Here is a 21722-nt window from a genome sequence, read left to right as displayed (position 1 = left end):
GGCGGCTCCAGCTCCGCCCCGCGCGTGTCCGTGGGCTGGGGCCGGGCGGGGAGCAGCCCCGGCCCCGCCGCCCCGCCCCGCCATGCCGCAGCCGTAGGCAGCCCGCGGCCGCTCCCAGCCCTCGGCCTCCGCGGCCTCCGGGCCCATGGGCAGCCTGCTGAGCGGGGTCAGCTTCAAGGAGCCCACCACGGTGGAGGACTGCGACTCCACCTGGGAGACCGACTCGGAGCCCGAGGCGGCGGAGCCGCGGCGGCAGGAGGGGGTGTGCTCCGCCGCGGGAGGCGGGGAAGAGCCGCCCGAGCCGCCCGCCGCCGACTGCCGGCCCCGGGAGCCGCCGCCGGCCCCGCCGGCGCAGGAGGACGCGGAGCGGGCGGAGGCGGACGCCGCCAGCCCCGAGCAGGTACCGGCAGCGCCGGACGGGCCCCGCCTCGCCCTGCCCTGCGCTGCCCGCGGGCCGAGCGGGGCCGGGGCACCCGAGCCCAGCCGAGCGGAGCCGGGTCCGGGCAGCCCCGCTCCGCTGCTCTGCGGCACTGGCGGGCCGGGCTCTGCCGGCGGCACCTGCCCGCGCCCGGAGCTGGGGATCACCCAGCGCTGCGTCTCCACTAAGGACGGGCCGCTTTTATCTCTCCCCACCCCTCCCCTGGCATTACTGGGAGAAAAACGAGGCCTTGGTGCCTATCTAACGCTGCTGCTGTTTCCAGGGAAGGCTGTGTTTTAAATTAAATGGAGCATTTATCCTGGCCTCTTCATTAAACGGGATAAAAATCTGAATATTTGAGCCTATGTGGCACCACTCCTCGGTGGGTGTGACGAATTTTCAGAGCGAGTTTGTCTTCTTTAGGAAGCTTTGTAAATGCCGAGCTTAAAGAAATAAAGTGTTCTTTTGGCAATAATTTTATTTGAGTTAGAATACCATGTAGGGAGGAGCAGCTGGGTCTTTTTTTTAGGTTGCTAGATACATCGTGTTTTGGTTCAGAGACCATACAAAATTAAGTAAGCCTAAGCGTCTTTCCCCTTTCTGCTTGTTCTATGGTGATAGTAGTGCCAGATAACCAAGTGTCAAGGAGTGTTTCTTGTCCAAGCAAGTGTGTTTTGTCTGCAGGTATGGTCAGAGCTGGTCCTGTGAAAGGAGGAATGGACATATTTGCTTGTTTGTCATTAAAGTGCAGTTGATAAGCCATGGGATGGGCAATAAGAACGGCAAATGCCCAGTGCAGTCCCAGAGAACTTCTTGTTTGAAGCTTGACTTTAAACTATTACACGTGTGTTGCAAAGAGTAGAATGAAATTTTTTTAGTAACTGTTCATTTTCTCCCACAGGGTGCAGTAATAGCAATTCAGTCTATGTACACATGACTTCTTTTTTCTTTTTAATATTTTCTTTTTTCTTTTTTTTTTTTTTTTTTTTTTTGTTTTTGTTTTTGTTTTTGGAAATAGTATGATTTTCTCCTCAAAATTTGTGGTGTCTCTGCATTTTCAAGTTCAGTTACTTATTTTATCTTGTATTAGCACTTGCCAGATTACTTTGAAGTCTTGCATTTGGAAATGACAATCAGACTGCTGATTTATTTCAAATTCAGCCTAATTGGAAGGAAAATTCCTAGTCTTGCTCTTCTGTTTTAATTTTTTACTTAGTTTTAAAATATGTAAAGTATTGAGCAGGGAAATTTTCAGTGTTTGACCAAACAGTAGTCAAATACATATTTGTTTGTTTACATGTTTGTTTGTTTATTGGCACTTATGTTTGTTTACATTGTTGAAATCTGTAATGAAAAGTAATTATTTTAATATTATACAAATATGCTATTTAGAAGATCTTTGTAAGATGAATATCTGCTTTCTAACTGTTTCAGAGTAGTGATGGAACTGAGCTGACAGCCAAGCCAAAGAGAAGCTTCTATGCAGCAAGAGATTTATACAAGTACCGACACCAGTATCCAGTAAGAATATTTTATGGTTTAAAATTGCCTTTTCAGTAAAAAACAATCTTAAACCTTTGTGTTGTCCAATAAGTACAAGAAATGGGAACCAAAAAACTGATACAATATATGTGAGTGGGGGAGAAGCAGTGTCTTTTTATCCTGGGCAAACATGCAAACACATAACATGTGTAAACCTGGGAACTGTAGTAGGAGCCCAGGAAAATGCTTGTACCTTGAATATCAAAGATGGTAGGTTATAGAGTTTGCCTGACTGATTGTTTGTCTCTCAAGTTCCTTGAGACTGAAGGGAGGGTGCTGCTATGCTTGCTGCTGCCTCAGTAGGAGAAGGCACCAGCCAGAAAAAACTTTCAGATCCTTAAACTGAGTCTTTAGGTGCATGAGTGGAACTCTGTGCTTGCTAAAACTCTGAAATTTTTTGACCTTAAATTATTCAAAGAGCCCAATGTTACTTTCTGGATAGTCTTGGTTGATGTTTATAGGCTGATAATGTCCTATTTCCTTTCTTTTAGCAGAACTTTAAAGATCTTCGGTATCAAAATGACTTGTGCAATCTCCGGTTTTACAAAAATAAAATCCCATTTAAACCTGATGGTGAGTAATCTGCAACAATAACGGTGATAACAAAAGAATTCTCACTAATGATAGTAACAAATTGAAACAGTGGTGATAACTGAGGCAAATTAATTGTTTATAATAATATATTGTAGAACATGAACCTCCCATGTTGGAGTAGCACATTGATAACATGAGAGCAGTTTGTGCTTAAAACAGAACTAGCTTTCACTCTAGGAATGTGGTGCTTTTCTTAGAGATTATCAGCATGAAGTACTGCAAGGCGTTGTTAATACCACTGTTTTTTACCTTTTATTAAACAAAGATAAAGTTCTTCCACTGTATTGCACAAACTTGCTGTTTGAGTAGGAGTGGCAGCAATCTATGGGTGTTATCCCTAGAACAGTGTAAGGGGAAAAAAATGTGCTCTAATCTTGTGTGAGACTATTGTAATAACAATAATAAAGCCATTTCTCAGTGTCCCTAGTGGTTCTGGTAGTGGAACAGGAACCTTGTATGCAGCATTCTGCACAAACACTGGAGAAGCTGAAAGATGACAATCCCTACTCTAGAGAGTTTGCAGTCTACATATGAGAGATAATAGGAGAGCAGACAGATTGGGAAGCAGGAGGAAGCAGTAAAGTAATCTTGGTAAGGGTGAGAGAGGAGTCTCAGCGCAAGAGAGCTTGGCCATTAGCAAAAAAAAAAAAACAAAAAACAAAAAACAAAAACAAACAAAAACCCACAACCAAAAAATACCAAACTGAAGACCAGAAGTAAGTTTTTCGGAGTTTTAAAAGAATAATGACAAGGTTACTTTGAAGATATTTGCAGAAAGATCGTCTCAGTGTGAGAGCAGCTTGGTAGGAAATAGTGAAGTGCACGCTGGAGTGCAGAAGGAGTGAGATGTGTAGGCTTTCTCTGATGCAGGATCCTGTTGGAAGCAGGATCAGTCTCATAGCAACAAATGGGTTCTGATAAGGAAGTAAGGGACAGGTCACAAAGGCTTTGGCAGTAAAGATGTATAGTTTTTGTTTGATGTTACAGAGCAGGGTTTCACAATGGAAGAATGCAAAGAAAAAAAAAAAAAGGGGTCAGTATAAAAAAGTAACAGTCTAGAAAGATGATCTTTCCAGCATTCAGGGTAACTGCATTCAGCAACATTCAGAGTAGGTGTAAGCATGACAAGAAAGCACTTTTCAAGGTCAGGAAAAAAAAAAGTTGAAATGCAATTGTGAGAGTTCAGATAGGAAGCTTGTTGGAAAGGAATGTTACACAGAAGGTTGTAAAAATGTACATATAGGAAAGTTGAAGATGAGAACCGTTATAGACAAGATAGTGGTAATACCCTTAGCAAGTGAGAAAATAACTCAGGTTGTGAAAGAAAGATAAGACTTTTGCTGTAACTGACTTGAGCTTTATCAAGATACCCATAGGCAGATGCTTTTAGTCAGTTTTAGCTTCACTGCAAGAAGAGGTGAGTCTGCCAATAAAGAAGCAGCAGATTTGGGAGATGTTACACAGAGAACAGATATAGAAGGAAAGTGAAGGGCATTGAGGTCTGTGTGAACCTGGGGACCATATGGTGGCTCTAAAACGAAGAGACAGAAAAGGTTGTGGGGAAGAACTCCTTTAAAGTCCAAAATGAAGAAGCAGTTCAAGGATTAGCTACAAGAAGAGATAGTTGTGAAAGCTATAGGAGGGCTTCCCTCCCAAAATTTGTAAGGAACAACATTTCTATTCGTATTCTAGGAGAAAACCACAATTAATAATGTCAAAGGTAGATGATAAGCCATGGAGGCTGATGTGTTGTTGGCTGTGAGCTCTGGTTATGCAGAAGTTTGTATTGAGAATGGAAAAGAGTAACCACCACTTTGACCCCAGTCTGTGGATCTGTGAGAGTGTTCAGAGGGAGTCATAGGTAGCAGATTAAGGACTGAAATTCTGGAGAATGAAATTCTGGAGATGAAAATCCCAAAACATTTCTAGTGCAATACTAGATATGAAGTTCCATGACCTACAGATTTAGCTTGTGATTCTGGATCAGAGCTGGCCTGTTTGTCTCTCTGCCCTGGGACTGAGCAGCAAGCTTTCCAATACTTGAAATATAGGTTGGATACAATGCAGTGATGGTGAAGGTCTTCTTTCCAAGGTCCTTTTCCGGCTTTGCCTACACTAGAAATCCTAGGTACTTACCAGCCCCTTAGACTGCTTTCTTCACTTCTTGAATAGAAGTATCAAATGTGTCCTCCTTTGCCTTTGAGACCCAAATGGAAATTTTCACTTTTGAAAGGTGAAGAGGTATCTTAAATGTATGGTAGGTTACTATGTACGTGGGGCTTTGGGTTTTTTAGGCTGCTGCTATGCTGTTCGACTTTGGGAGATGCTGTGCAGCTGTTGTTGGTTTCAGAATAGAAAACTGTTGTTGGCTTCAGAATAGAAACAGATGAACACAGTGCTTATTCATGGAAAGATATTGTACAGCTTTGGGAACAAAGATCATCCTTTTTATGTACTTTGTATATCTGTGTAGTACCTGGAAAAGTGCCCTAGCCTGTGACTGAATTTCATGAACACAGTCTCAGTGTGATGCTTAGCCACAATTAAGAAATATTTCCCAATCATAATGGTATTTGCAGCTGGAGAGATTCCTGGTATGGGAGAGTTTAGGCTTTGTTCTGTGAAGATTGGATGGATATACAGATGGATGGATGGATGGATAGCTGCAGAGTTTTGTCTTGTAAAAGCAATGACAGGTGATTCACAATGCAGTATTTTATGGAAGAAGTTTTTTGATTCCCAGTCAGTGTGATAAAGAGATCAATGACATGAGAACTCTTGGATATACTTTACATAGGTTGCTGTCACATACCTTCACTTGTTAGGAACCGAGTATAAATCAGTTACTTTTGTTTATATTGACATTTTATAAGTACCTTATTTTTAAACTAAGTTTAAGTAACTAAATTAGTTTAAAATTAATTTATTTATCATCACAATAGGCCTTATTTCACATAGTATGTGAAAGACAATTAAAGTAGGTGTTCTATCATTATTGTAACATGCATATACTTTATGTAACTGAATGCTGGTTTTGATGGCTACCTAATAGTTTTTCAAATTATTTTTTGCAGGGGTTTATATTGAAGAAGTCCTAAATAAATGGAAAGGAGACTATGAAAAACTGGAGCATAACCACACTTACATACAGTGGTTGGTCAATTATAACCTATTTTAAATCATTATTTTGATTAAGTGTTCTTATACTAAGCCATAATGCACTTCTTCTTTTAACAGGCTTTTTCCACTGAGGGAACAAGGTCTGAACTTCTATGCTAAAGAATTAACTACATATGAAATTGAGGTAATACAAATTGAGCTCCATACAAACCATCACAGTAATTTTAATGCATAACTGCTTTGTGTTATGTAGAATTGTCTTATACAATGCAGAAGTACTTGCTTTAGTGCCACTTAGAATTTTGGACATATTCTTTGTCCATTAGGAATTCAAGAAAACAAAGGAAGCAATTAGAAGATTCCTTTTGGCTTACAAAATGATGTTGGAGTTTTTTGGAATAAAACTAATTGATAAAACTGGAAACGTAGCACGAGCTGCTAACTGGCAAGAAAGATTTCAGCATTTGAATGAGTAAGTAATGACATGCACTTCACTTGCTAGAATTGCTATAGAATCTCTTTATCCTTTTGTTTTGCAAAGATTTTTTTTTCCAAAGACTGCCATGAAAAAAAAGGGAAAAATAAATAGTTGTTGCCTGGTTTGTGCCTCTCTCTGTACGTTCCTCCTTCCCTTCCCCTTTTTTTGATTGTCCTTCTCACCCATTACCAGTTGGACTGACATCATTGAATTCCTTGAAAATACAGCTTTAGATGGTGCTGAAGAAGATCCCAGCTCCAAACTAATTTGTCATGATACTGAATTTGTTTTCACCCAATCCCAAAGTGCTGCTTCTCACTTGATAAAAAACAAGTGGCTTATCTTTGTATTTACATTTCTTTTTGAGAAAGATCAAATTCTCCACACCTTTATGAAAGTTAAGCAACAAGATTTCCCTCCCTCCTCAAAACATGAAATATTTAGTATTTAAATATTTTAATTGAAATGCTGATCTGGAAAGGCTTAAATATATTATGTCAAACCTTGGCCCAATGTTCAGCAATGTTCAGTTGCTTTTAATTGGTATTGTGTGGATCCTAAGTTTGCACTGAATTTTGTCTCAAACAGATTAATTGTACCAAAAGCTTTTTTCAAATCTTGTGCTCACTTCCCTAATATCTCTGATCTTAGAGCTGCAGATTTGTTTTCTTGCAGTATTTTTTTCTCCTGTCACGACAAAAGCTTGTAGGTACAATGCTAATGGATTCCAGGTGAATAGTGGTAATAATTTGATAATAATTTTACTTAAATATTATATGAGCCAATATGGGTGTGGGCTCAGACTCAGGCCACAGATAAAACAGGTTTTCAGGAAGCCTAAATGTTACTGTGTGTTTTCTCTCCTGTTCTTTCCAGTGAGTAGCTGCAGTTTTAAGTCAGGATTTGAGACTCTCTTTACATAATTTTATTAATCTAAAAATCATACTTAAAAGCTTTACTGCATACTAAGGTGTGCTTAACAGGGGAAAGACCTTTTCACAAACACTTTCAGAAGACAATTATTTAATTTTCTCTTAAATATTTCCTACAACAGTGGGACTTACTCTTCAGAGGTGCCTTCAGATGTTTTTCCCCCAGCACTGACTGTATCAGTAGTGCAGGTGCTAGTCTAGCCTGGAGACCCAGCTTTTAAATACCTTGAGTGAAGTGCAACGTACCCTGTCCTGTAGCTGCATTATAAATACAATACAAACCCTTTCATTTACAAAGAGACTGGGTTTTCTCCCCAGAAACAGACCAGCATAGAATCATTAAGGTTGGGAAAAAGGTTTGAGATAATTGAGTCCAATCTTTGACCTAATGCCACTGTATCAACTAAACCATAGTACTAAGTGCCAGATCTGCTCATCGTTTGGGAACTTCCTGGGATGATGTTTCCGCCACTTTTCTGGGAAGCCTGTTCAATGCTTAACCACTCTTTCGGGGATGAAATTTTTCCTAATATTCAACCTGAACCTTGACTTGCTGCAGCCTGAGGCCATTTCCCCTTGTCCTGTCACTTCTTACCTTGGACAAGAAACTGAGCCCCTCCCCTTGCCACAGCCTCCTTTCAGGCACTTGTAGAGAGTAATAAGGTCTCCCCTGAGCCTTTGTTCCAGAATAAACAATCTCATTACCTTTAGCTACTCCTCATAGGACTTATAGGTTCCAGACCCTTCAGCGCTTTGTTGCCCTTCTCATACAGCAGAAGGAAAAATCGGTACATGTTTGATTTTATTTTCTCTTAGCCTGTCCCCCAGTGCTTTTTACAAACACTAATTTTCACTCACATCACCCTAGCAAAGAAGGTGCTAGTAAGCTTCAGCAGCTTTGAGAAATTAAAAGACAGGAATCTGAAGTACATACCTGAAGTGATAAAAAGGACTCAGTTCTGTATTTGTAAAGTGGTTGTTTTTTTTCCTGATTCAATGGAGTTTTTTTACCTATTTCTTTCAAAGGTCTCAACATAACTACTTGAGAATCACTCGAATTCTGAAAAGTCTTGGTGAACTTGGATATGAGAGTTTCAAATCTCCCCTGGTAAAATTTATTCTGCATGAAGCTCTTGTTGAAGATACCATTCCCAACATTAAGCAAAGTGCTCTGGAATATTTTGTGTATACTATTAGAGACCGAAGAGAAAGGAGGAAACTGCTGAGATTTGCCCAGCAACATTATATGCCCTCAGAGCATTTTATCTGGGGACCCCCAAGAAAACAGAAGTCAGAGGGAAGCAAAGCAAATAAAAAGCCAGCATCACCAGTTTCTATTCCCAATAGTCATATTTCTAAGCATAAGAAACTGAAAGAGCCTAAGAATGCATCGGCAAGTGGAAGCTCAGCTGTTAAAATAACTGAAGAAAGAAAGGTAGAATTGACAAAAAATGGGGAAGAAAATGATCAGGATGAACAAGAAGTGAACTGTGATGCTGTTAGGCGGAACAGCAGTGAGAAGAACAGTGACACTGATACCAGTCAGCTTTCAAAATCAGAAGAAATTAATGATAATTCAGACAGAAAGGAGGATGCTTCTCATTCCAAAAATGATGATGAAAATCTGAACAATGATTGTGGAAATCACCCAGGCATTATAGAGGAAGATTTATGTAACACTGAGAATTCTTCAAATGACACATCAGCAGATCTAGAGGATAACCTTGATAAGGATACATTTTCAGGGGGGACCCCCACAAAAGCTAAGGATGAGCTGAAATCATGAGTCTGAGATTTTAAAAATTGTTTCATTTTGAATGAAGCAGCAACTATTCATTGCTTCTTCATTTTGGTTGAAATTTCCATCTCGTGTAAGTTCACGAGGCGATGCTTGTTGTAAATGCATCAGATTAGGCTTCTGTTAGGTTAATGAATTTTGTTTTTTTCAACCTCAGTTTATCAGCAGTCAGCCAGGTGTGTCTCTTTAAAACAATTGTGCATATTGAAAGCTAAGACATTCATTATCTTTTTCAGACAGATTGCACAGAAAAGCTTATCTACTTTATAAAATTCATCCAGTATTAAAAAAAAATATATATGTAAAGTGTAACAACTAAAAGGCTTTGGAACATCAGAATTTTTAAGTTTCCTTTAAGTTTTAAGTTTTGTTTTCCATTTAGGAAATTACTAGAAATTATTTAAAGAACACAGTTTTTTACCCTAGTGGTTATTGTTTTAGAAACTATGTTCGTGATTAATAGCGGTATTTGCACAGTATCTTTACCTTAGATTGGCATCTTTGTTGGAAGCACTTAACAATGGATAGCATATATCATGTCCTGTACAGCTGGGAATCACTGTACATTGAATAAAAGTTTTAACTTACAAAGAAACTGTATCCACAGCTTTTGGATACAAGGGAAGTTGCACTTTACACTCCTTTTAGTCCCTGTTAAATTTTCCCTTCTCTTGACTCATTTGTTACAACTAAGCTGGGGGGAAGGATCTCTTTGATCTCTCAGATTTGGTCTGTTTGAAAGCTCTCTGTGATCAGCTGTAATAAGACAACTCCCCCAGCTGGGTTCAGCACCTGGAAAGCCTCTGGACAGCTGAAAAGCAGAGTGTTTACCACAAAGCACTGCCTTACCAGCAAAGCCATCAGGGAAAAGGTCACCAGGCATGTCAAGTTGGGTCTTATTTGAACTTCGATGTTTCTTGGCCAGTTGTGGGTAGGATCTGTACAATGCAGTCACCCTTTGCTGGCCTCAAAGACAAAGGCAATCTTGATGCTTCTTTCCAGCTGTCTGTTTCCTCTCTTTGCTTTCTATCATAAGTCTCTCACAGTTTTATGTTACTTTGATAATCAGTGGTAACTTAAGGCAGGCCACTCTATTGGCTGGGCTGGAGCCCAACAAGTAGGAATTTCACTATTAAGGTCTTTACCAGCTTCTGCTGAAGAACTGTCTGCTCTCCCTGAGTAGCTTCTTCTGATTTTCTGCTGTTCAAGTCAAACGGTAGGACCTGGCAAGTTAGTTGTAGAGTATGAATTAAAAAATAATGCAGGTAAAATTCACACTTCCTACAGTCCTAAAATACTCTAAAACTTCTGTATGTATTTTCTGTTTTAAAGTGTACATATTATCCACTGCCTTTAATGTATTTCCAATTAAATGTTATGAGACAAGAGGCTGACTACAGTTTGAGTGTCAAAATGCTACAGGACTTAAAGTCTTATAACTCTAAATGGTGAAGGTTTCAGAGCATAGACAAAATGTCTTGCATTCTGTTTTGCTAATGCCCATCATGGCAATGCATCTTCAGGTAGCGCTGGTTCTTGGGATCAAATAGAGTGGCAGTTAGGGATCTTGGGATCTTGGACCTAAGGAAGAAGATTAGACTGTTTCCATCCTAATGAAGCAGAGAAGAAAGAAGATCTGTTTCTCCTTCTGTGCTGACTTGTGAGAAAAGGAACTTATATACATGGATTTATTTTTTTAGGGCAACCCGGATCATTAAAGAGGGCTGAGCAGGAATGCCCCAAAGAATTCCAGCCACCACCGTTTTAAGGCCAGAAAGAACCTGAGGAGCCTATCACAATTCCCTGGACATGAACTGGGATCCCCTTGTTCGTGTTTGGCTCTGACCTTCAGAACAGAAGGGGAAGGAAGTGCTGTGATAAAACTTGTCTTAACTTGTGTAGTTAAGGACTCTGTCCCTCCATGTATGCAAAGGGAGGACACTTCATTTTCTGCCTATGACTTCTTCAGTCTTGAGTGCCTAACTGTGCAAACTTCATAGAGTTGTTCTTACATAGTTATTTTTTGAGTACCATAGGGGAAATTGATACCCTGTGTATAAGGAACATAATTATTGCATAAGACGCTATACAGAGCCTTCAATTTATGAACTTTAGTATTAATGTTAAACACTTTACTGAAAATGAAGAGTATGGAGGTGAAATAAGGGATACCGAAGGTGTTGTTATATTTATTTGATTCTACATCAATGACCTCAGGAGATCTTTTGTCTACTGAACAAAAAAAAATGATAAATCTTGCTCTGATTCTCAACAAAGTTCTTGGGATGTGCATCCAGAAGATTACTCTGCAGTATTCCATTATCATGACACATCTCTCACTTAAACATGCTTATGGGGTTGATGTTCATTATTAAGTGCTTAAAATACTTTTAATCTGGCAGAGCTGTCTGCATTAAGGGGCCAAGGAACATGAAAATATTGTCGAGAACTTTGGTACTTAGGTTTATATTAACTCTGCAATTTATTTTTTTCTTTTTAATCTGCAACTCAATATATTTCTCTCAGTTTTCATAGAAGAGCAGTGGCACATCAGTTGCCTACAAAGAATGGGGACTATGTAAATGAGGGGTTTTGTGTCAGGTGGGCTCCTGCTCTCTTCAATTCTTGTTTTACAGCTTTATCAACAGAATTACTCCCATGGGACGCTTCAGCTTTAACTGACACATTCTGCTCTATGTAAAATATGACAGTGTATCATTCTTTTCTTAGAGGAACTGTTTCTTCTGATTTTGCAAGTACTTAAAAGAAGGATTTATTGCAGGGCAATCATACAGCCTAGTGTCTGCTGAGATTTGTGAGGATCAAGTGGGTGTACTGTATGCATTTTTGTTACAGATTCATGGCCTTAGCAACCAGAAGCACCCTGTGCTTGAAGCTTCTAAGGATTAGTTTACAGTATATATACAGTATATATATGTGTGTGCTGAAATGATTGTATTCTCATAGATGCCAGTAGTTGTTTAACCATTACTTCAGGAACTGAGGGTATGCAGACAAGGTCAAGTCATTTGCTTACTGTTGAATTTCTTTTGTCTTGCTATATGCTTAAGTATTCAGGGATTTCTGTGTACGTATTACAATAGTGTATTTTGGCCCAGTGTAAGACTAGAATCTCAGCTAATGTCAATTGAACAGAACCTTCCATATGAGGTTCTTTCCAAGTAAGTACATCTGAGTAGCCTCTGGTACTGTTAAGTGGGAGTAGTGTGTATGTGCACATACCTGTGAATTTGATTTTAGGGATCTTATGGTGAGGGGATATGAATGTGCAACTCAGAACAATGTTACTGAGTATGCAGATGAGTACACACAAGGTGATCATACAAATCATGCAAAAATGCAGCACTTTAAGGTTAGTTACAACTCTGTGCCCTACTATGCCAGACACAAGTGTGCCTCACTACCTGATACTGTGTTGGTGCAGAGACTGGAGGCTCGGGTACATGAGGTGTGCAGCACAGACCATTCAAAGCAGAAGAGGAGTTACATGTGTCCACGTATCCAGGAGCAGGTCTGAGATCTTTGTGTCCATGTTGCTTGAATAAAATCATAAAGGATGCTAAAAACAAGTGCAATAATCCTTTGTGAACTGGCTTGGGTCAGCTCCTCAGTTTCCTGCTCTAAGATTGCAGCCCTCTAATGTATTAGGTATTTGTATAATCATTGTTACTATTTCATGTAACTAGTGTAAGCCTCCCTGAACTGTTCCAGGATAATTCTGATAATCTGCAGTTGCATCTATCTGTAATATAAACAGAAGGTTTATAGACCTTAGAAGCTTTGTACAATGTTGATGGATGATCCAATGAGGTAAGACAAGTGACATTTACTGGATTTAAATGGCAAACAGCTCTTGTTTGTTTTTAAATAAAACTTATGTCTATCTGTTTAATTGAGAGGTTATTTTACACCTTTCTTCTTCTGACTGTTGTGATGGTACTGATCACAATTTATAGTTATATACGTTTAATTTTTTTACACCACACTTTTGCAGGAAACATATAATATTGAATTTCCTTGACAAAAGCTGTATTTATGAATAAGATGCAAGTATGTGAAGCAAGTTTTGCCATTAATAAAAGTGTGACAATATTATGCTGGTGATGTATGTTGTCCTCAGGATTGCCAGTGGGGATCAGAACCAAAGGTGTTTCTAGTCTTGCCTAGTCCTGCCTCCAGCAGTGGCCACCAAAAGATGCTGTGAAACAAAGAAATTATACAGGGACCCCATTTTTCTTCAGAAATTTTTTGGTTTTGAACATAGGGTTTCTTTCAGCCTTTGCAATCCCTTGTGGCTCTGAGTTCCATGTTTTAATAATGTTTTGTGTGGAGAAAGTGATCCCTTATTTGTCTCAGATCTGTTTATTCAAGAATTGCTACTGCATTTGAACACATACTAAAAATACTGTAAGATGAATCCACATAAATCAGTGTTTAAATGCCATGTGAGATTCTAATGACAAAATACTTGCTTAGACAGAAAATGTCCCATGTTTCTTCTGTTTTTAGGCAGATGTCTGCTCAGGCAGAAACTTGTCCTAAGCTGATTACAATGCTACCTTTCTCCTTCTAAACACATTTTTGCACATAAGTCCTTTTGTAGAGTAGTGTTGAAAGTAAGATTCCAACTGCAGAACAGGGTTGATTTATTTTTTTCTTACCCATGTAAAAGCAAAATTAGTGAAATGGAAAACCTATTCCTAGCTCACATATGAGTGAGGTGCCTCTGGATTTGGAGCAATCAGCATCAATGAATCTAACATTATGATCATGTAGAAGATGGAAATACTATCTGAGGTTTGTTGAGAACCATACTCATCATTCTACATTTTGGTAAATTTTTTTGATATGTGTTCCAGTTGTGATTGTAGTAACTGGTCAAAAGGTGTTTTATGACTCTCAGAGTCTGAACATGAGGCATGGGTCAAAAAAGGCCTAAGCATATACAGCCCTGCTCAATTCACATCATGGTCAACACTGTAGGCTCACTGCTTAGAGATATTTAGATGCATTTTTCCAAGGGGAGTGCACATTGTGTCTCTGTAATATCTTTGTGCTCAGTATTGGCTGTTTCTTTTCCTGAAAGCTGTGTTCCCTTTTCAGCCCTTGTTCTTAAGTACACTTAGTTAAGACCTTTGGTGAAAGCAAGAATTTACTTTAAAGAATAGGTGTATTACATGCTGGACGTAATGGACTCCTAAAATGCAGTTCAAAAGCTATAGAGATCAATTCAACAGAGACCTCATCTGACTTGTAATCGCTTCTACATTTATTTTCAGAAGCATTATGCTGTCTGCTATAAGATAAAAAATATGTGAGAATTGGCAAATCGTTCTGAAAGAAGTCTCTTCTTAGAAATATGGCTCTTCAATTCTACCATGCTTACAAGTTCAGTGGTGTAGTCATCAACTAAAGTTTATTGTGAAATATACTGAATGTACTTACTACTGTGGCTAGCCATGTGAAAATTATTGTTTTGCAGTAAAAAAGGTTATGGCACTTACATTTTTGGGATCTGCTGAAGCATGTTTGCTAATCATTAGTTGCTCGTTTTCTTCTGTGTTTTAACATATTCCACGGTTGTTTGCCCTTTATGCAGTTTGATTTCAGCAACAGATGATTAAGTGTAGTTTTGCACTGATAAAATTTGAAAATATCATAGACTTCATTGTTCAAATATATTCTAAGAAAAAACCCCAAAGCCCAACAATTTTTACTTGCAAAATGGAACAGCTCTATGTCAGTTTTTATGAATGGTCCTGCTCTCTTCTCTGTATTCCATTGCAGTGTTTAATTACAGAATGCTCTGCATGTTTGGTAGTACCAATACCATATGTATGTGGTAGGAGTGGTAACCAGTTTCTGGATTTGTAATGCACTATAAAGAGATATTTTATAATTCTGTATCTGTATGGCACTGTTTTGCCAAAAAAAAAAAATTGTATAAACATAAAAAGCAATAGTTTATGTTGCTCACGGCTATATTTTAAATTGTTTGTAAAATGAAATACTTGGATTTCCTTTCAGGTAAATATATTTTTAATAACAGCAGCCAAAAATTCTGAACTAATGAAGCTTCTTCATTTAGCAGCATTGTTTTAGCAACATGTACAAATATTGTGTAGCTCTAATTAATGTGCAATTGCTGTTTGGTGCTTGTTTGTATAGTAGTCTGTAAATATATTAACACTTAAAAGTAGGGAATTAAAGGTTCTGGTCCTCCTTTTTTTTGTTGTCAGTGGCAAAATGACCATGGATAGCAGAGAAATGAGGGAAGGCCTGGAGTCAGCTTTTAGAAAAGCCCTTAGTTTCTTAATTTAAGAAAAATGTATACTATGAAAACACTGTTAACATTAAAGAGTAAAATATCTACTATGATCATGCATGCATAAACCTTCTGGAGCAGTGTCAAAACCAGGCTACTGCTGCTTAAGTGCAGCAGGGAAACATTTAACCTGCTGGTTTTATTTATCCTGTGCTGAAGCTGTAGGGTTGGATGGCTTCAGCTCTGGTTTTGTAGTGAGCTGTTATTCACATGATATGTTGTGTCTGTAGATGTGTAAAGCTCTATAAAGGGCCCAGCAGATTTGGAAAGAGTTTCCTAATCTCACGTTTCTTAAAGAGGAGAAACCGGTTCTCCTCACACTGAAGGAGGACTTCCCATGTGGTCTGTGTCTCAAATCAAACTTGGTGTTAAGATGGCTCTGTCAACCTACTTCCATGTTGCTAGGGAATGGGATTGTCACCCAGGGATGGCACTGAGCTCGTAGCTAATACCGGGATGTGTCACTGTGTTGGTGTCCCCAGAAAGCTCAGTCACAGCTGCTGAGGCAGCTGCTGTGGCTCATCTGCCCCTTGGCAAAGACTGGCTGTCAGACAGTCACCCTGCTCTGCCCTGGGAGCATAAACTGCACCAGAAAGGGCCAGGGCCTCTGTGGAAACACTTACTGATATTGCTGGCTGAAACATCTGCAACCCCAGACTTCGAACATGTCTGCAGTAAAATACTGCTCCTGTGTAAGCACAGACCCTCATGGGTGCCAGAGCCACTTGGGAAGTTTCATTGGTGCTCATTCCAAGAGTAAGAGCCTAAAGTGATATCCCAGTATAGCTGGGATTTAGCCTTGGTTAAATTAAGACTGCCCAGCTTCTGGAGGAGGTGTAGCAAGGGGCTGATGAGCACAGTGCCCTGTGCTTTGCCCACTGTCTCCCTTGGCCCAAGGGCAGGCACAGCCTGCCAGGCTCCAGCTCTGGAGGGGAGCTGCTCTGTCCTTCCCACCTGGATCTCTCAAGGCATACATTCACCTATTTTGTTTTATTTTGGGGGGTAAAATCTGAGAAATTTCCAGCTGCTGGGGTGATGGCGACACACAGAGCTCACTTCTGCACTGGAGGGGAGAGCACACAGGGAAGGACCAAAGTGTTTGTGCAAGGTGAGCTGGGCAGCATGTCCATTATGCACAGAGCCAAAGTGGAGACAGCCAAAATAAATGGCAACTGCCTCTGTGCTTTAGGGAGTTAAACCACAACGTTTTGTTTTGTAATTCTTCCACTGAAATATTTTTCTAGCAGTGCCATTAAACTGGGATGAGACTGTTTTATTTTGATCCATGCAGATGATCTTGAGAAAGGTCTAAATCATCTATAAAGGCCACATTAATTGCAAAGATGTGATTTAGCTAACCAAACCTGGGAATACTCTTCTTAAAATTACATTTTAATTGGTTTATTTTGCTTTGTTTGCCAGGGATGGGTAATAACTGGAAGAAAAAATATTAAATATCTTCATTCCCTGGGGTTAAGCAGGTCAAGTATTATCCCTGCAAAGTTAAATCAGTAAATATGACTGAAGAGTTTCTACAGTACAAAAATAATCCTCCAAAGAAGCAGTAAAAGTATTGCAGTATTTTCAGTTGCAAAGTATTTTGCAACTAAATAAAGACATGTGCTTTTTGGATGTTAGAATCACATATCTTCAGAGCTGCATTACATTGCAGGCAAAACTTTAGTATGACTTCATTGACTCGTTTGTACCTATAATGGAACTGGAGCTTCAGCTCCATGAAACCTGTTTTTTAAAACCTGTCTCTCTTCAGTCAGGCAGGTGGATTGGGTGTTTAGAAACACTGCTGTGCCCTGCTTTGTCTGCACCTTGGGAGGCTGTCACTCCTGGAAGTCACTCCAGCAGAATCTGGGGCCAGGGTCACAACATGGCCCTGCTCCCACCTCTCCACAGATGATGTAATCCAACTTCATTGCCCCAAAAGGAGAGGAGCTGAAGATGTGACCTTCTCAGAGTTGGCTTGGGATCTGGTCAGGATCCAGGGCTGGGGTAGGGATTGTCCTGCCTCACCCCTGTGATCTGATTCCTGAAGGCTCCATGAGTTTATTGACCTGTCCAAGAGCAATAACTTACAGCAATTAATGGCAGCTCAGATCTTTCCTTATGTTTAATCTTGGACTGCACTTTATGGGGTGAGGTTAAAAATAAAACCATTTTTCACTATGAAAAGCCAATTTAAGAAGGTTTAATTTGACCCAAGTATTTACCTTTTCTGATAAACTCGCAGAATGCTTTAAAAATATTTTTTATGTTGTATATGCAATGCATTAAACATTTTTGCAGGAAATATTCTGTAGACATTGTAATTCTAGTCTTTTGGAATGTGGGGGTATGTTTAAAATTCAACTGGCTCTTTCTATTTTTATTTAATGTATAAATCAGGCATAATTCATGCATAGTTCCTTCTAGGTTTAGACATTTATTGAGCACTATGTATGGTTATAAACATTTTGTGACAGCTGTTTCAAATTTCAGAATAGAGAAGAAAAGAAAAGAAGCCTCACATTTTCAATTCTCCAAGTTCCTCTAAGGGCTTACACAAGGAAGCCTTGAATTCTCAGCATCCAAACTGGCAGCTGAAATTAGAGCCTTGAATTTCTTCTAAGAACTAGGATTGGGATCTTTAGTCCTACATGGGGCCCTTGGTCTGTTGTAGGCAGATCTGTAGTACTTAGTTAACTGAAAATGCAGCAATTTAGTAGAATTGTTGAAAACTATAAAGCACCTAATGCTGATACTTCATTAACAGGTGCTCTCAGGAAGTCTGTGACAGATTTCTCTACATCAGGGGCAGTTTAGTTATTCAGTCAGATTTGAAGAGCTTATTATGGAACCCCATATTTTAACTCTTAAAATAATAAAAAAAAAAAGTTTCTTTCTATTTTTCTCCTTTTTTTATGGTAAGGACATGGTGATAATGGCACCTTTTTTTTTACAGTTTAAAATGTAGAAAAAACCCCCTTTGTTTTCAGCACCATGGAGGTGACCTGTGGAGCTGGCACTGCTGGCCATGGTCCTCCTCCCCAGGTTTGACCCTTTTATAGGGTTGAATTTGGAGGCAATTCCCAGCACTTGGCCTCCTCCCAAGGCTACACACTGCCTGCTTCTAGAGGGGACCCTGCATTCCAGGCTGCTGCAGGTACTTGTTGCTTTCTGTTCTTTCCTTGCTCAGCTGCTGCTCCTTTTCCAAAGCAGAAGAAGCCTCTCCCAGCTTTCCACATTGCCCTGTTTAAACAACAGGTAGTAAGCCCATCTGTGCATTGTTACATGTTTGGGGACCTCTTTACTCAACCATTGTCCATATTTTCAAGGTCTTTGCTGTTATCCCACCTTTGGACTGTGCAGACACCTGGTGCCAAGCTCCACTCACGCAGAGAGATGGTGACAAACCCGTGACTCCTGTGCCAAGGCAGCTCAGCCCAGCCAGCACTGGGGAGCAGCAAGAGAAGGACACAATCCCTTGGGAAACAGAGAGCCCAGCCTACAAGGGGAGTACCATTGCTTTTGAGGACAGAGGCGTAGGAGGTTGCAAAAATGAGCCTTCCTGTGGCTTTTGATGAAGTTTCCCAGAAGGCCACATTCAGGTATTAGAGTTTGTTTATGGTAATGGGGGCCCAGTGCCATAAAGCTGGCAAGAATATGTCCCAAAAGTGCTTTTTAGAAGCTTTTCTCCACTTTGGATAAAATGCTGCTGACAACATTTCAATCTTGAAGTCTCCTGCAACCATCAGATAATTAAGAAATGTTGCTGAGTCACTCTGGCTTAGCATAAGAGTCTCCCTGGGGCAGGGCTGGGAATGCTGCTGCCTGTTTCAGATGTGTCCCCAAACACAGCAGATGTGAGTGATTGAGTAACATACCCAGTGGCACATTCTCTGCTGACTCACTTGCTGCACTGCTACTGAGATAATAGGGCTCCTACCAGGTAAATTCAAGGCAAAGTTTGGACAGAACTTTTCAAAGATCTTTTAATATAAACTCAGAAGAATGATACATTTATATAATAAAAGTCATGCTGTAGTTCAAGGATCTTTGCTGGAGACAATCTGCCTTCTCTGGGACATATTTGTTGAAATTAGATGTAGGAAGAAAGCTGTGTCAGAGATGACTCCCATTGGCATCTGAGTAAATCCCAGTGAGCATCATACACTTTTTTTCAGAAATAATTTGGGAAGTTATACAAATCCCAGTGTTTTGGTAGAAGCACACTAAGAGCAAAGGTTAAAATAGGATTTTGCTGGCCAAATTCTTTGGTATAAAATAAAAATATAGAATTTTAAAACTATCATATCAAATATGAATTTTGTGATCAGATTACTCCAGTTTGGTGATTGCCTAACCCTAAATTGTGTAATCTATTAATTGAAATGTTTCCAGCATCCCTGATATCCCACTTGTGGGCAGTCTCTGATGGTAAAATTCCAGCATCAGGAGGCAGCTGGGAATGAATGAAACATTACAAGGTTCTGCACAGAGGGTTGCTGAAAGAGCAGAAACAGAAAGGAGTGTATTGAATTGCAGGGTTTCTGACACAAGGATATTTTTAAAGTAATGTCTTGAGAATGAGAAGAGGATCTTTCATGCCATTGTGAGATGGAGTGTGTATGGACTAGAGGAGAGCACTCCCCTTCTCTCCTACTTTCTTTCTGAACTGACTGGATGTCACTGACAAGGAGATAAGTAGAAATGATGAGTGTTTCAAAAGAGGCTTATGTTGCATTCAATAGCTGATGTATTTATGGATCTACAAATATAATTTTGCCTTCCTGTAACATAAACTAAAAGCTTTATTCAAAATTCCTGAGCCTACCTTGAGTAGGATTTCTGCAAGGGTGGAAACTTGTACACCCTAGTGGAACAATTATCCTTATGGTTCTTCATTTTTGGTCCTGGATGCACCAACAGTCTGCAACCCCTCTGCACGATGGGTTTGGTTGTCTGTGCTCAAGTGCAGCCCTGACCCATTGCAGTGCTGCACTGTGATCACACCACTGCAAAAAGAGCTGTGGGAGAAAACCATGAGACCCCTCACTGGGCACCTCCACTGGAGCTGGGATTAAGCTCAGGCACAGATTCTGGGCTTTGCCTGTGCCCAACCATGCTCCTCACTGAACCTAACTGGATGGCTTGGCTCATGGCTTGTCTGGACCTGCCTCTTCATTATTATTATTTCTTGGCGGGTTTGGTTTTTTGGTGTTTTTTTTTTTTTTTTTTTTTTGTTTTGTTTTGTTTTGTTTTGTTGTTGTTGTTGTTTTGGTTGGTTGGTTGGTTGGTTTTTTGGGTTTTTGTTTTGTTTGACTGGCTTTTTGTTTGGAGACTAGACAAGAAAAGGAGGAAATTAAACAAAGAAATTAAATAGTGTTTGCTGCAAATGTAATGAGATAGACTGCTGGTAAAGCACTCTGATGCCTCAGACACCAGCCTGAAGAGCCCCTGAGAATATTTTTTTCTCCTCAAACATCCTTGTCCCATCACCACAGCCCCAGACCATGGCACCAGCCAGAGCAGCAGCTGGGAGCATCTGCATCACTGCTGTTGCCTGCTCCCTTCTGGCACCACAGTCCAAGGGCCTGCTGACTTACACCATGGCCCATGCCTAGTGGATTTACTGACACTTCTGGCCTCAGGCTTTCTCTTTCCCCATTCTTACTGGGAAACTTTGGGTTTTCCTTGTTCTTGCTGCTTTGAGCAGCTGCTTTCTTGACTGTGGACTTGTCCTACCTCCCTTGCTTTCCACTCACTCTTGTTTGTATTCCTTTTCAATAGAAAGTCTCAGAAGACAGCCCAGTCCAAGGATAAAACTAGTGGCGCTCACATATGTTCACATCTATGTTAGTGGCTTTAACCACAGCTGTGTTCCAGCCTTTCTCCCAACCCTGGGAATCATTTGGATGGTGGCTCCACTCACCTGCAGACTGCACTGGGCCTGCAGACACCACACCAGGCTCAAAGAGTCAAAACTCATGGGAAAACTCAGAGCAGAAAAACAAGGTAATTGTCACAATATTTAGGATTTACACAGGGCTGTTCACACAGGTCATGTCAGCACTTCTGTGTTCATTTGGCACTGCTTTCCTCCTGACTTTGCAAGGATAACTATGGGTAAGATAAGAGAACCTTTGCTTTTCTATTAGATATAAGTCTCTTGGGAGAGAGAATTAGTGAAAATCAGCTGAACCCTTGAAGTGGTCTCTTTTTATGGATGAAAACTGGGAAGCTGTTGAGACGTTAAAGTCATTATTTGAAAAATAATCCTCAATTTCTGAGGATTTGATTTTCTGTCTCAAATTTGCTTTGCCTCTCTCTCCTTTATATATATCTACAGTGAAAGTTGACAATATCTCAGGATGGGGATGGCTTGTGGAGAAATGCAATGAGACCATAGGAAACTGATGAGATGCTTTCTCTGGAAGCCAAGCTGCAGGATGAGAGAAGCAATTCACAAGTGGTAGAACAGCTGGCAACTCCAACCCACA

At 40.1% G+C, this 21722-nt stretch overlaps 1 protein-coding gene across 5 annotated transcripts in view; it reads left to right on the top strand.

Moving 5' to 3' along the window:
• OGFRL1 (opioid growth factor receptor like 1) overlaps positions 1-12998 on the top strand; it is a 75629-nt gene extending 62631 nt beyond the window's left edge. Inside the window, exons 1-7 of one of the 5 annotated variants that reach the window (XM_056487037.1) lie at positions 73-400; positions 1853-1939; positions 2455-2533; positions 5629-5707; positions 5792-5858; positions 6001-6146; positions 8111-12998. In XM_056487037.1, the coding sequence (XP_056343012.1) occupies positions 146-400; positions 1853-1939; positions 2455-2533; positions 5629-5707; positions 5792-5858; positions 6001-6146; positions 8111-8870 (1473 nt within the window). In that variant the 5' untranslated portion in view covers positions 73-145 and the 3' untranslated portion in view covers positions 8871-12998. Of the gene's footprint in view, positions 1-72; positions 401-548; positions 801-1852; positions 1940-2451; positions 2534-5628; positions 5708-5791; positions 5859-6000; positions 6147-8110 lie in introns of those variants that run through there. The other 4 variants (XM_056487036.1, XM_056487039.1, XM_056487040.1 and 1 more) reach the window with 4 other exon arrangements.
• The last annotated feature ends 8724 nt before the right edge of the window (positions 12999-21722 follow it).

Source organism: Oenanthe melanoleuca, chromosome 3 (assembly GCF_029582105.1).
Source record: "Oenanthe melanoleuca isolate GR-GAL-2019-014 chromosome 3, OMel1.0, whole genome shotgun sequence".
Classification (NCBI taxonomy): domain Eukaryota; kingdom Metazoa; phylum Chordata; class Aves; order Passeriformes; family Muscicapidae; genus Oenanthe; species Oenanthe melanoleuca.
The sequence above is the reverse complement of the archived record's forward strand: the minus strand, read 5'-3'. Positions and strand labels throughout refer to the sequence as shown.